The sequence below is a fragment of the Cercospora beticola genome, chromosome 5 (genome assembly GCF_033473495.1).
Source record: "Cercospora beticola chromosome 5, complete sequence".
NCBI classification, from domain to species: Eukaryota; Fungi; Ascomycota; class Dothideomycetes; order Mycosphaerellales; family Mycosphaerellaceae; genus Cercospora; species Cercospora beticola.
Genome location: NC_088939.1, coordinates 2981007 through 2994161, shown reverse-complemented (window position 1 = coordinate 2994161; position 13155 = coordinate 2981007). Strand labels below are relative to the sequence as shown.

Here is a 13155-nt window from a genome sequence, read left to right as displayed (position 1 = left end):
AGCAGGTCTAGTGATGATGTAGAGGATTCGATGGAGTTGACAAATACTCGAGAGACATGAGCCCTTTCGCACTGTTCCCCTGGCAGTTTTAGGCTGAGCTATACAATGATTTTGTGGTATCATCCACATCGCCTCGGGCGTACCATAGATGCTTCCCGCGTGAAGATCGATCGACAGGTCAGTACGCGCTTGCTCCTCCACTTCCAGAACCAAAGAAAAATGCATCGAAGACCTCTCCCGATGCTTCCCAGGCCCCGCTGTCGTCAGCGAAACCGCCATTCGCAACGCCCCCATTGAACCCCAGGTCTGTGCCATCTCCTGCATGAGATTGACCCCAGAAGCTGGCACCGCCGTTGCTGCCGCTGTTGCCCGGTTCTGTCAGAGAGAAGTCGTTGAGAAAATCCAGGTTGTCGAAAGAGTAGTCTGGTTCCGAGGCGTTTGCTCCTGCTGACGCTGAGTTGTCCACGAACGGTGAGGCTTGCTGGTACGCAGGCTGTTGCGGCTGCTGGTTCCTGGAAGGCGGTCGCAAGGATGCTGACGAACTGGATACTGGGAGTGGCGGACTCGCTTGCGGCAAAGTCTGCAGTTGTTGCGTGGGCTGGGTCGCATTAGCCTCAGTGCTTGCCCGTGGGCTGGTATTGGTGGGGAGTTGCGGAGAAATTGGAGGCTGCTTCGGAATATGTCGCAAGAATCCTTGCAGTTTGGGTTGATGATGCAGCGGGCGGCTCGCGATTTCTTCTTCCGAGAATAAATCTTTGAGATTCATATCGAACTTGGGGAGCTGTCGGCGGCTTTGGTGGGGCGTTCGAGCTTCTTGCTTCACTGCTGGATTGCCTCCTCCAAAGTAGCCGTCTGGATTGTTGAGGGATTGAGTGTCCCATGTCGACCGGTTGCCGAATCCTGTCGTGCTCATTACCATGGATATCGTGGCCTTGCTCATGCGCACGAATGCGTCTCGGCATGCTTCAGCGGGCGGACACATGGGTATCAAGTCGCTGAGAACAGATGTTGCAGCGAGCACAGTGAAGTCTACATCGTCGATGGTCATCTGGGACCTGACGAGGGTCGAATGCCATATAGCGTAAAGGAAAGAGATGCCTGGAAAGGTCAGTTTGATGACATGCAAGGTTGTAAGCTTCGACTTACCACTCATGAACAGATGGTGCGTAGCAAGGAACGTGTAGTTCACCAGCTTCAATCTATGCAGTTGCCGATATATTCTCAGCACCATTTGACCGGCCTCGGCGACCTTCATGAAAACCATCTGCTTGTCCTCCTCAAGCTCAAAGTTCACGCTACCTGGGCTTTGCACATCTTCTCCTGTTGCTGGACTCAACTCGCTAGCGAGTTGCTCTGGAACAGATAGCGACTGGCGGTACAGCATAATCACAGCTTGCCAATAGTTCAGGTCCAGGAACAGTGGGTTGAAGCTCACGCCGGTGTCGTACTGTTGTGGTGAGGATTCTTTCCACTCCAATAGCCTACGATCAATATTCGCCCGCCAGTCGCGGAATGAGTGGAATGGTTGCAAAAATGGCGAACCAAGTCCACTGAGGATGTAGTCATTGCCAGCATTAGCACCCAGCCTCCGCGCTTGATCAGCTTGTCGCTGTTGCAAGACCTGCAGAATCTCCGACTGCAGTAGTCGGAGCCGAATGTAATGCCGCGTGATCAGCTTGTAGCTTGGTCGCTCTGCATAGTTCGGTGGCTTGTAGAAGCCCGAGGGAGTGATGTATTTATCGTCCAGCATACTGGGGAACTCAGTCGTCACCACTGCCTCGTTGACCGACACCGGTCTTCCGACACAAGAAGACACCAATCTGTCGAGATTAAAGACACACCACCAGAGCCTTCTGCGTACGTCCCGTGTCCACTGCTTGCGGCCAAGTGAGTCATTGGACATGTCGCCATCGGGATGTGTGGCTCTGTTGTCAAGATCGTGGTCGATCTCCTCGAAATGCAGCCCAAGATCAATACTCAGCCGAACTGCGACACCAATGATGTACCACAAGCCAGGAGCGACGGGTCGCAGCAGTGCTAGACCTGCCAACAGTAAGACGGCCTGCAGTTCTTCCAGTCCGCCACCAACGCCTTCGCTTGCGGAAGCCGACCCCAGGAAGCTTTCGAGGTGAATTATTGCTGAGCTGTGGTATTCTTCAGGCTGGTGCTGTTGATTCGTCATTCTTTGACGCTTCTTGTTTGGTGGTCCAGACTCGTCGACTGACTCTGTTGCAGCCACTGACTGCTCAATACTAGAGGAATCTACAATAATTCCTGACCCAATGGCGAACACAATGTTGAGCATGTACAGTTCTCTTGGAGTCCTCTTCTTCGCGTCTGTGGCATACACTCTGTCGAACAATGTCATGAATTCCCCTCGGTGTAGAACAGGATTTTGGGGATTGGCGTGCTCAAAGTAGAGCTCTGTCAGCCGAAGTCCAAGTTCTCTTTCCGGGAAGGGAGCTGGCTTGATTGTAGGCTTGGTATGTAGTCCGAAAAAGGAGTCTCGCATTGACGTTGCACCGCCGGCAGCTTCACTCGCTGACAATTTGCGAGCTTTTCCACCACCTTTCTCGCTTGGCGTGGGAGTCTGATTCACTGACCTCTTCACAGCAGCAAAGACGACCCTCGCAAATGAGATGCCGGAAGTGGTAGAGCCAAGCATGCGGGCATCACCTGCCCCTTGAACAGACACCATGCCAACATCATTGACCAGCTTCTCGAGCCTCTCGCCGTCTTCTTCTTCACGTAGGACAGGGTCTAAAGTTGATTGCACCGGCGGCGCATCAGCTGGTTGCGCCGAGTGAGGCGAAGCTTCTTCTTGCACTGGGAAAGGAACATTGATGCCTGGCTTGATCGTTTCGCTAATTGCAAAATCCTGACTCGGAGGAGGGTACGCTATCCCGTGAGAATCAAGCAGAGCCTCCAGATTTCTCACTCTTGTTTCAAGATAGTAGACATAGCTACGAGGAATCTCGCGCTTGCTGACAGGATCGAATCCAACACATCTTACATTGGCCTTCAGACAATTTGTGCATTTCGGGAGCTTTTGATCGCATCGATTCTAACATTCCAGGTCAGCGAGTTTTCTTGATCTTGTGTCATCGATATCGTTTGCTCCTTCCGAATGTTGGAGAAGGAAAGCACTCTCCAGATCTAGACATCGCGGCTTGTCTCGGAATCAAGCAAGAGAAGTTATGCACAATCGCAAGTGCACCTATCAATTGGCAACATACCTTCCGATTTCGACATCGATTACAAGCCGAAACATTTCGAAAGTTCGTTGTTGAATTCCCCGACCCAACACCACTGCCTCCGCCCGCACTGGTATTCCCCGGCGTCGTTGTTGTTGAAGGTGATCCAGCAGCGCCTGAGACACTATCCCGTTCAGGCGTATCCGGCGGCCCTTCGGAAACAGTATCCTCTCGTTCCCTCTTCTTGCTCCCGAGTCCAGAGCCAGAAGGCATGATATCCGGTCACGGGAGCACCAGGTGGGGTCAGGACAGAGACAGAGGTTATTCCGGTTCACAGGGCTGACCAATCGTCCAAGCAGAGGCAAGGCGAATAATCGTGGGGACACTGCGCACGCGCTAGAACCAGGGCCTCAGACACGGTATGAGCGAGCGTCGGCCAGGTCCGACAGTGAGAAAAGGTATGGGTATTGCAGTTGAAAAGCGGCACAGGGTTCATGTCGAGGTGCGCGCAAAGAGAATTGGGCCTCGGTCTTTCGTGTTTGGCGCGGCATGGAATTGTGGGATAGGGTCATTCACGTTACCTCATCGTTCTTGATTTGCGATGCAGAGAGGAGATTTCGCGCGGGAGATAAGAGCGAGGTCTTCGAGATGGATTCTCAGGCAGCAATCAGGCAGACATGGAATAGGATTCGTGCTGGTGTTGTATAACATCAGAAGTGACCATGTCGGATACAATGCATATTTCCACTATAATATGATGTCTTCATCATCGGATCATCTACAAGAACGCTCGAACGCTAGACGAAGCATGGAATAATATGCTGCTTCTCCCATATGCACAAATAGGGTATCTTCAAAGAATCACAACCACCATGCAACCGCAACCCCAATCATGCAACTTGCTACCTGATCAAGCCACCTGGGTCGTGCAAGATCAGATCATCGAAGTCCTGTTGATGTGCCGAACTCGTTCCTGTAGTCGTCGCTTCATTTGAGACGTCTTGCCGCTCTAGAACTCTCCGGGCGGCGGACGCGCTCGCTATCCTATCATCCGATAACAAGCCACCGATATCTTCGAGCTCTATTTCCTCGTGCTGGCCTGAAGACGATGCTGGATTGCTGTCTCGGCCAGGGAAATCGGATCTTGGCTGGGCACGACCTTGATGGTTGCTGAAAGGACTGGACATTAACAGTCCTCCAGCGTCTTGCAACGATACGTTGCTTTCCTGTCGTTCGAGCATGGGCCCGAGGACTCCGATGGGAGCAGTAGTAGGCCGTATTCGATGTGCATTCCGCTGCTGCTCAGCTGCGGAGCTACTTTCTCCTCGATCACGGACGAAATCCGGGACAAGAAATCGGCCACCGACATTTCTCAGGAAGGCTGATCCTGACCTGTTGTGTGATGGCGAACGGCCATGCGCAAAATCGTAAGCATTGATGCCCGGCCCGGCTGAGCTGGTGTTGCTCGCCTTTCGAGACCGCGGCAGCGAATCTGACGTCCGTCCATTATCAAGCAAGTTCCCGACATCATGAAACCCTGCAGTGGTCGAATTCGACGGAGATGGTAGAACCTGCGGTATTCTCGGAGCTCTCGGAGTTGTGGGCGATACGTCCTCGTATGGCTCGAAATCACTTTCGTCTCCGTCGATGATGTCTCCCAGTGGTGTATCAGCACGCGGCTGAAAAGTCAGGTGAGTTTTATGCGCCGGGAGGGCAGGAGGTGCAGGCCGAGTTGAGCTGCCTTGTCCCGATCTCAAATGTTCCGGTGGTCTGCACCCAATCGCGAGGAACAGGTCTTCGTCACTGTCTTGAGTTCGAATGCGCGACAGTGTTGGCTTTCGTGCGTTTGACCTTTCCAAACTCTCCGTTACGCTATACTTTCTGAATTTGTTCTTCTTCTCGCCCTTGTCACGCAGAAAAGAGCCAAGAATGACTCCATTCGAGACGAATGCGGAAGCCAATATTTCGCCAGAGGCCCAGACTGTACGATATTGTTGTCGTCCATGGCGACTGATTACCTTCGGCATGCGTGTAGCCGTGATGCCTATCATGATCAGGGATAGTGCGAACAGCAGTACCATCTGCAGCTTGCGTTTCCAATTCTGACCCGAAGAAAGGACGACTGGAATCGGAAACGCCACCAGGAGGATGTCTGTTACGATGTCACAACATCCCATGACCAACAATTGAACGAAGCCTTGCCGACATTGAGGCCCGGGGTCTGGTTCCACTTGCCAGAAATGATTGAATGGCATGCACTCGGTCAGAGTGGCAATGACGACCGCACCGAAGGTCAGCACGAGGAAAATGCGAATGCCTTGCAATGTCCACTCGTATCGCTTTCGCCAGATGCGCCCCGTGATGCGCTTCAGGAACTCCGAAACGGTATACTTGGACATCCAGATGAAGCCCGCGTAGAAGATCCGAGCGGGTAGAACTAGTCTGGACCCAATGCTTCGAAGGTACAATTGTCGCGCCGAGTATTCGTATTCCACGGTATCGACATTGTTCGTGCCGTAGATTAAGACAAAGTGTATCAGGATCATGCGGATAAATAGTGGGACAATCGCAGCCAGCATGATCCAGTCTTCCCGAAAGAGTTTGCTGCTTCTAACTTTGCGGCCCAAAACTCTCGTGATAATGATCACGGCCGCAAAGCACGTACACCACCTGTGATCAAGACAACCATGTTAGCACGAATGACATAAATTGCACAAGTGAGGCAAGAAGGTTCCTCGGAGTGCTGCATGGGGAAGGCTTACCATGAGAACAACACTGTCGGCCAGTTACCAGCTCGCGATCTGGGCTCCGGGGGCGCCGTGGTCCACAGGGCTCGCGACTCCAGAAACATGACCAGGCCAGTGATGACGTGCTCAGCCCTCGTCCGGGGCGAGCGGGCGCCGTGGGAGGTGTAGCTCTCGTAATAGAGCAGAAGATGTTTGGAGCTGTTGTTACCTCGATTCCGAATTCGAGGGCGACGACCTCGAACTCGCCGGCGCTCGGCCGCGCATCATCGCAAGGTTGCGATAACAAGCTCCAGTAGGATTCTGCTTGCGCGGGACCACACACAGGACGGTAACCGGCGGGGGTCCTCGGATTGAAGGAGCGAAGAAGAGTACCACGACAGTCGGACGAGGCGTGCCAGCGAGATTGGATTCTGACGAATAGTGCCGCTGACAGAATAAAGAGGAAGAGAGATGTGAGGGTCAATAATGAAAGTGAAGAGGAGGAGAGGCGAGAAGCACAATCGAAGCGCCGCGCCGCGCCTCGATGTGTGTGATGTGGCGGCGTATCGAGGAGGATGCGGTGGTGGTGTGCTACTACGTGCAGATGTGCATTGAATCCTTCAAGGCAAAACTCCAGCAACGCCGAGCAGGCTGACCGACAGACGTACGACGACGACGAGAAGATAAGCAAAAGCCCTGCCTGTGGGCTCGAGGCTCCGGCTGCTCGTTTCGCCCCAGGTTGCGCATGCGCGCGTGGCAGCAGCGCAAGCGAAATCGCACTAAGTTAGTTTCTCTAGTTCTTTGTCGAATGGCGGGACAATTGATTGCGACCGCCTCGTTGTTGTTGTCGGCCGTAATCTTGGAGTATCTTCGTTCACCGGTGCTTGCCTGCTGGGCGTGCTCGTGTCTTACTACAGCGCCGGTGTGCGATTCCTCTGAGAGTCCGTATCTGTGTCCTACTCGTGCTGCATTGCCATTCTTCGTCGTGCAGCAACAACAGCAGGATTTAAGCCGACCCGGCAAAGCAGGGTTCAGAGCACAGGCTAGGAGACAAATCAAGTTTAGCGCGCGCACGCGACCGGTGCCGAACGTGAGGGGAGTGGAGAGAATGAGGCGCGGTCGCGCGGCACGACCTGCTGTGATGCCGTCGTGAGGGCTAGATTCGGGGCTCGAGGACCTGCACAAGGCTTGGCTTCTCTGTAGACACTCATCACTTGTGCTTGGGAAGATGTTGAAAGCAAGAAGGCGACGTTATCTGCTACGGTTGCTTGGCCGTCTGCGCCCGCCATTTGACGGGGATCGGTGAGTTTAGAGTTCTGTCAATCGCGCACGTGGAAGTGGGGTCATCGCTCTCGCCTTTGCTGCCGAACGTGCTTTGAGAGAAGGAGATTGACAGAATCGTCATGCACAATCTCGTTCGCAGAGACATGTCAAGCATAAGAATTGCAGGGGTCAGATGTGTGGCATGGGCTTCACCTGCAACACAGCCGTGCCGATACAAAATATACAAGCCAAGTATCTATCTCAACCCACACCTGCTCAGGTCTTGCCGAGTCGTTATTTCGTGAGACTGTCCAAAAGATAATCAGTCGAGCCGCAGCAGACTCAGACGGTCTTGTTGTAGTCGTCGCCGTCTAGGTCGTCCGCTCGCTCTGGCATCGCTTCCGCGATTTTCCTATCTTCATCTTCCAAGACCTCCAATCTCTTCGCCTCGATGTGGTCCCTTGCAGTTTCCAGGTCTTGCTCTAGTGCAGTGATACCAGCATCTGTAAGCGGCACAGCCGAAGCTTGATCGACAGGTACACCTCCGATCTTTTCTTCGTCTACGTCCTCATTCTTCATGCGTGCTTTGGTCTCTTCTGCTACATCCTGAGCTGGAATGCTGCCCTTGGATTCAGGCTTCGGTTCGCGCTTGGCGTCTTTGCCGCCATTCTGTTTCGGGTCGGAATGGTTGATAAGCTCGACGTCCTCGTTGTAAATGCGTAGCAGCATCGCTCTCCGGTCTTCCTTAGGCAACATGAGATTGACGCTGGCTTTACTCCTCCACAACGGTAGGGTCAAGTTGTCACTGAACTCGTCTGGACCAGGATTGGGCGTGGCTTCGACCCTCAGCACACAACATCCACCTCCAAGTGCATTGACTGCTGCGCCGATTTCTCCCAAGTCTTTCCAGCCTCCAGTCTCGGTGCCATCCTCATTCTTGTCGGTCGCCACCTTTGGGAACATCTCTACCAGAAGCTTCCTGAGTGTGCTGCGCTTCTGCAACCTGACGACACGACTTTCGCCCACCCAGCCCTCGATGATGGGAAGTCCTTCTGTTTGAATTCTCCAACGACAGATGTCTTGCCCTTGAGCATCTTGTTTCATGAACATCTTCACACCAGCATGCACGAATTTCATGCCACGATTTTCGTTGGAGATGAGTATGTCCTTGATCAGCTTTGCTGTGTAATAAATGCCCTTCACGGGATCTCCAGCAGGATTGCGGACCAAGAAGCGGTCTCTTGGGAAAGCTGAATGCAGCTCGTAGAAGTTGTAGATTCCCACCAGTTCCGGATGCTCGGCGTCAAGGTATTTGAATGCCTCCTCGTTGGCGTCGTTGTTTCTGCGCTTCGCCTGTTGAACAGCGTCAGAGGGTATTGTTTTCTCAAAAGGAGCTTCCTTGACAGCATCCTTCACTTCCGTGCTCACGCCGGCCTCTTGACCAGCCTCAGTCATGGCAACATCTGGCGCGGCCGCCGCTTCGTTCGTCCGTTGTTTCTTCGAAGGAGATGTAGGTGCTTCGTCTTCCGGAGCAGACCTCTTAGCGCCCGCCACCGTTGAGGTCTCGCCGGCTGAGCTGTTCTGCAAAGGAGCGGCCGTGACTGTAGGCACATCATCCACACGTTTCGGCTCGTCAAGATGACCGTTCTCGATCTCTGCAAGTGTCTCGGTGAATGCAGTCTTCTCGGGCACAGTGTCCTTGACGAAGGTCCAGTTCTTGTTCTGACACTTGCTCTCATCTTCCGGCTTAGCACGAATCTCACTCAGTTTCTCGAGAGCAGCAATGAAAAATCCTCCAGTATTCTGCTGATGAGGGTATACACGCCAACAGTTCTCAAGCGGAATATTCTCTTCTGGTTCCGGAGGAAACATTCCGGGGACAATCCTACTGCCCTCTTGCTCCAGGCCTGCAGCTTCGGCCCATGATTCATAGATCGTACCACTGCGGTTCATGATACTCCAATCCTTGAGTCCGGGAGTTCGCTTGAGGTCTGGCAGCCTGTCAGAGGAATCGACGAGCTTGATCTTGGCAGATCCGCCGCATCTCTCAATAGCAGACGCGATAACGGCCTCATTCTCCACCGGATTCAAGCTGCAGGTACTGTAGACGACTCTGCCTCCAACCTTCAACATTTGTAATGCTCTCGTCAAGATCCTAACTTGCGTGACATACAGCCCCAGGCCATTCTGCGGTGTCCAATCTTTCCAAATGTTCGGATTCTTTCTGCAAGTTCCATCGCCACTGCAAGGAACATCGGCGAGGATGCGGTCAAATTTGAGCCACTTTCCTGCCTTGTTTCCTGCGCCATCTGTCTGCGAGGGTAATGCGATCGAGGGGTACATGGTCGCATCGTGGTTCGTGACGATCAGATTGGGCGAGTTCAGGCGCTTCACTTGGTGCACCAACATCTGCGCGCGTTGATAGTTGACATCGTTGGCGACCAGGATACCTGTGGAGCGGCCGTGATCCTCTCCGATATCTACGCCCCCTGCATCGCTGCTCTTGACGCTTTCAAGCGCTTTGGCGACTCTGTCTTCCTCTCCTGCATGCAAGAGCTCGACCAACTGCGCGCTCTTACTTCCCGGGGCAGCGCACAGATCCAACACAGTGTGGTGGGGCTGCACATCCAACAGTAGCGGCGGTATCATGCTCACCTCCTCCTGCCTACTGATGTTGCCAACTCCGGTCTCGCTGACCAAAAATTTCTGGAAATCCTTGAAAGGCTCGTACTTTCTCACAACGTTCTTCGGGGTCGTCATGGAGTATGCCAAGCCATTGGGATACCATGCGATGGGCTGAGGCAGCTCGACGGGTCGTCCTTCGTGTTTGATGCCTTTCAAAACCGGGAAGAAGCGGTTGACCAAGTTGTGTCGAACTCCCAGCGCGTGGCCTTTGGAACCAGTGAAGCGCCATGAGTTGGGCAACTCTTTGCGCAAATGCCTCCAGAACGCATCCCGTTCGGGACCCTCTGGAACAATGGGAATGGAGTTGTAGAAGCGCTCAAACTTCTCGTTGGTTTTGTCGACCTTGTCGAAAGAGACGCGGTTGTCTTGGAACTGGTTCTGACGAGAACCACCTCCACCTCGTCCACCGCCGCCACGACCCCGGCCTCTTCCGCCGCCTCTCTTGTTGCGAGACATGATTGCGACTGAATTGATGTTCTGTATCAATGCAGTCCAACCAAGATGTGATGCGAGAAGAGAAAGAGGTAGCTGAAGTGAGGAAGTCTGAGGTCACGAAATTCTGAGCAGAGCTCCAGATTTCGCGGCGGAGGCACTTCCGATCCCTGTCAGCGGCCATGTGAAGCTCTGGGCAACGTCCACTTGTTCACTGCCGCGCATCCCCCTCACGCATCACCGCTGCACTGCACATCGCACGCATTCAGAGAGCGATCAATGTCGGAACAATCACTTCACGCGCTCTGGGAGGCTTCGGCGAACAGCCAGTTCGTCCCCAACGTCGGCAAAGACGCTCAATTCCTCGTCGGATTCGTCCTGCTCAGCATCGGTTTTGTCCTGACTGCTCTCTTTGGACTTAGTACGTATACACTTTGCGCGGGCTATGCGGCTCTTTGCTGACAATATATAGACCTGTCCGTTAAGAACCTGCCTATCCTCGCCGTACCCGCATCCCTCGCTTTTGCCTTTGGCTCCGTCTACATGATCTGCGCAGTCGGCGTGTATGTATAGATCGCACTCTCCGCACGACCAGCCATTGCGCCGCGATCGTAGAGTGAAGCAGTTCAAGCTGCATCTGGGCAAGAGACGTACGCAAAGTGCCTCGGAAGATCTGGACATCGGTCCCACACCTCTTGCAGCCACGAAGCCGGATTGTCAGTGACCAAATCTCTCGTGCACAGCAGTAAGAGACATGCTGACCTTGCTCTAGACAAGCGGAGGTTTCATCCAGTGACTTCCACCCTTTTCATTCTCAGCTGCGGATTGACGGCTTTCTTCGCGGTGTCGATCGCGACTTTGAAGCTTTCCACGTTTCTTCGGGCATACCTCACATCCGAAGCGAGGATTTGAGCCTTCGAGCATAGAAATAAGATACCCAAGCGAACAAGAAAGTTCAAACAGTCTTCAACAATGGCCTCCCGTCCACCTCTCTTTTCCGCAGTATCATCTTCTGCGCGGCAGATCTTACTCCTGCTTCGCTGCATTTCATTCTCGAAGACGGCCACTGTGCGCATTACCCCCGAAGGGCTTCGCTTCAGCACAGAAGAAGGTAGTGTCATGGAAGCTTTCATTCACCTCGAGAAGAATCTCTTCACCTCCTACAAATACAACATCCCCGATGCACCACCCTCGTCGCAGGACGACCCACCTGAGCATCCAATATTCGAAGTCAATCTCGTCGCTCTTCTGGAGACTCTCAACATTTTCAGTGTGTCAGACCAGAGCACTGCAAAGCGCTCAGATGAATACTCGGCCTTCGCGGCACACCGATTGAACCGACATGCCAATCAAAATGCTTTCAACAACCCACTGCACGTTGCTGGCATATGCACGTTCACATACGATGGCGAGGGCAGCCCTCTGAGTGTTCACATGTCGGAAGCAGGAGTGACAACGACATGCGATCTCACAACGTACGAAGCAGAAGTTTCTGAGGAGATACCATTTCAACGCGAGCATCTGGCGCTCAAGACCATCATGCGGTCGACCTTCCTACTTGATGCTCTTTCAGAACTCAATAACATGGGGCCTCAACACTTGACGATTCAAGCGAACCCGGATTCTCGCACGGCAAATATTTCGCTCAGTGCATCAGGTGCTTACAATCCCTCACTGCCGCATCTCTTACACTGGCTAACAATGACTTGCAGGACCCCTTGGATCCTCCACCGTAGACTTCGCCACAGATACGTTATCCGAGACTCCGATTCTCGAGACTTTCCAATGTCCTGCGAAGACCTCTGCAAGTTTTAAGTTCAGCTGCATCAAAGCGGCCCAGCGAGCAATGCAAGCGGCCTCGAAAGTTTCTGTGCGATTGGACGAAGAATCCGTGCTGAGCTTGCAATTTCTTGTTGAAGTGGGAGTAGGCGATGGGGACGGAGCGGCTTTTGTCGATTTTCGTGTCGTGCCGCTTGTGGATGGTGAGGCCGAATACGACGAGGATGATGGGGATGGTTCTGAGGGAAGTGCCTATTAGTGCGTTCTATTCGGACTCCTAGGGAATAGACTGTCCTCTCCGATCGCGTAAATCATGTCTTCATCACGGCTTTGCGTTACCCCGTGTCGACTGAGGCTTCGTTGTAGCATTTCTTGACAACCAGATAGCCGTCCTTCCAACGGTTTGAGCCATGTCCCCTCAATCGTCGTCATGAACAACAATCCCGGTCTCTTCCTGGCCATTCTCTCCAGGCTTCTGCCCATCACCGTCCTCCGTCCCATTCTCTTCAGTCCCACTGCGATCTCTCGCCCCAATCTTCGCAGGACCTAATCGCTTCTTCTCTCCCGCGTCCCCATCATCCCCACCTGCTTTCCCACCTTTCTTCCCTTTTCGTGCTTTAGCCTTCTCTCTCTTCGCCCGATTCTTCTCCAACCTTTCTCTATCCTCTTTCTCCCTCTGTTCTTTTCGCTCTCTGAACACCCTCTCTGCCTCTTCCTCTTTTGTCTCCTCGTCCATCAGTCTCTGCCGCTCATATTCCCTCCTCCGACTCGCTTTGTAGACGTGAAACTCGCCTGATCCGGCTCCCGCAGAGGAACCTTGGACGTTTGCGACGATTTCTGGTGGGGCAGCGAGGGTTTTGGGTTTTGAGGAGCTGCTGTTCGGGATGTTGATTTCGCGATCGGGGTTTGCGAAGAGCGCTTCCACTTGTTGAGATTGTACGGATGCGGGACCAACAGCGCGTTTCTTGGTGGGCCGGTTGGATCGTGAAGAAATGGAGGTGGGGATAGACTCTGGTATGTTTTCGGACATGGTTGGCGACTGTCTTCTCGAGATTCTATCAACACGTTGGAGTGTC

General features: G+C 53.4%; 6 protein-coding genes across 6 annotated transcripts; 2 read left to right on the top strand and 4 right to left on the bottom strand.

The window, feature by feature from the left end:
• Positions 1–178: 178 nt before the first annotated feature.
• On the bottom strand, positions 179–3467 carry RHO25_008454 (uncharacterized protein; the record flags this gene model as incomplete). Its single annotated transcript, XM_023600587.2, has 3 exons — positions 179–1098; positions 1147–3064; positions 3237–3467. 3 exons carry the CDS (start codon positions 3465–3467, stop codon positions 179–181), a joined length of 3069 nt encoding a protein of 1022 aa, XP_023449385.1.
• Positions 3468–4096: 629 nt separating this feature from the next.
• RHO25_008453 (uncharacterized protein) lies at positions 4097–6045 on the bottom strand (the record flags this gene model as incomplete). The annotated part of the gene is made up of 2 exons (XM_023600586.2): positions 4097–5864; positions 5957–6045. The coding sequence occupies 2 exons, from the start codon at positions 6043–6045 to the stop codon at positions 4097–4099; spliced, it is 1857 nt and encodes a 618-aa protein (XP_023449384.1).
• Positions 6046–7525: 1480 nt separating this feature from the next.
• On the bottom strand, positions 7526–10324 carry RHO25_008452 (uncharacterized protein; the record flags this gene model as incomplete). The annotated part of the gene is made up of 1 exon (XM_023600585.2): positions 7526–10324. One exon carries the CDS (start codon positions 10322–10324, stop codon positions 7526–7528), a length of 2799 nt encoding a protein of 932 aa, XP_023449383.1.
• Positions 10325–10579: 255 nt separating this feature from the next.
• RHO25_008451 (uncharacterized protein) lies at positions 10580–11212 on the top strand (the record flags this gene model as incomplete). Its single annotated transcript, XM_023600584.2, has 4 exons — positions 10580–10721; positions 10773–10863; positions 10916–11016; positions 11073–11212. The coding sequence occupies 4 exons, from the start codon at positions 10580–10582 to the stop codon at positions 11210–11212; spliced, it is 474 nt and encodes a 157-aa protein (XP_023448711.2).
• Positions 11213–11272: 60 nt separating this feature from the next.
• Positions 11273–12338, top strand: RHO25_008450 (uncharacterized protein; the record flags this gene model as incomplete). Its single annotated transcript, XM_023600582.1, has 2 exons — positions 11273–11957; positions 12013–12338. 2 exons carry the CDS (start codon positions 11273–11275, stop codon positions 12336–12338), a joined length of 1011 nt encoding a protein of 336 aa, XP_023448705.1.
• A 159-nt stretch (positions 12339–12497) lies between these two features.
• Positions 12498–13109, bottom strand: RHO25_008449 (uncharacterized protein; the record flags this gene model as incomplete). The annotated part of the gene is made up of 1 exon (XM_023600581.2): positions 12498–13109. The coding sequence occupies one exon, from the start codon at positions 13107–13109 to the stop codon at positions 12498–12500; it is 612 nt and encodes a 203-aa protein (XP_023448706.1).
• Between the last annotated feature and the right edge of the window lie 46 nt (positions 13110–13155).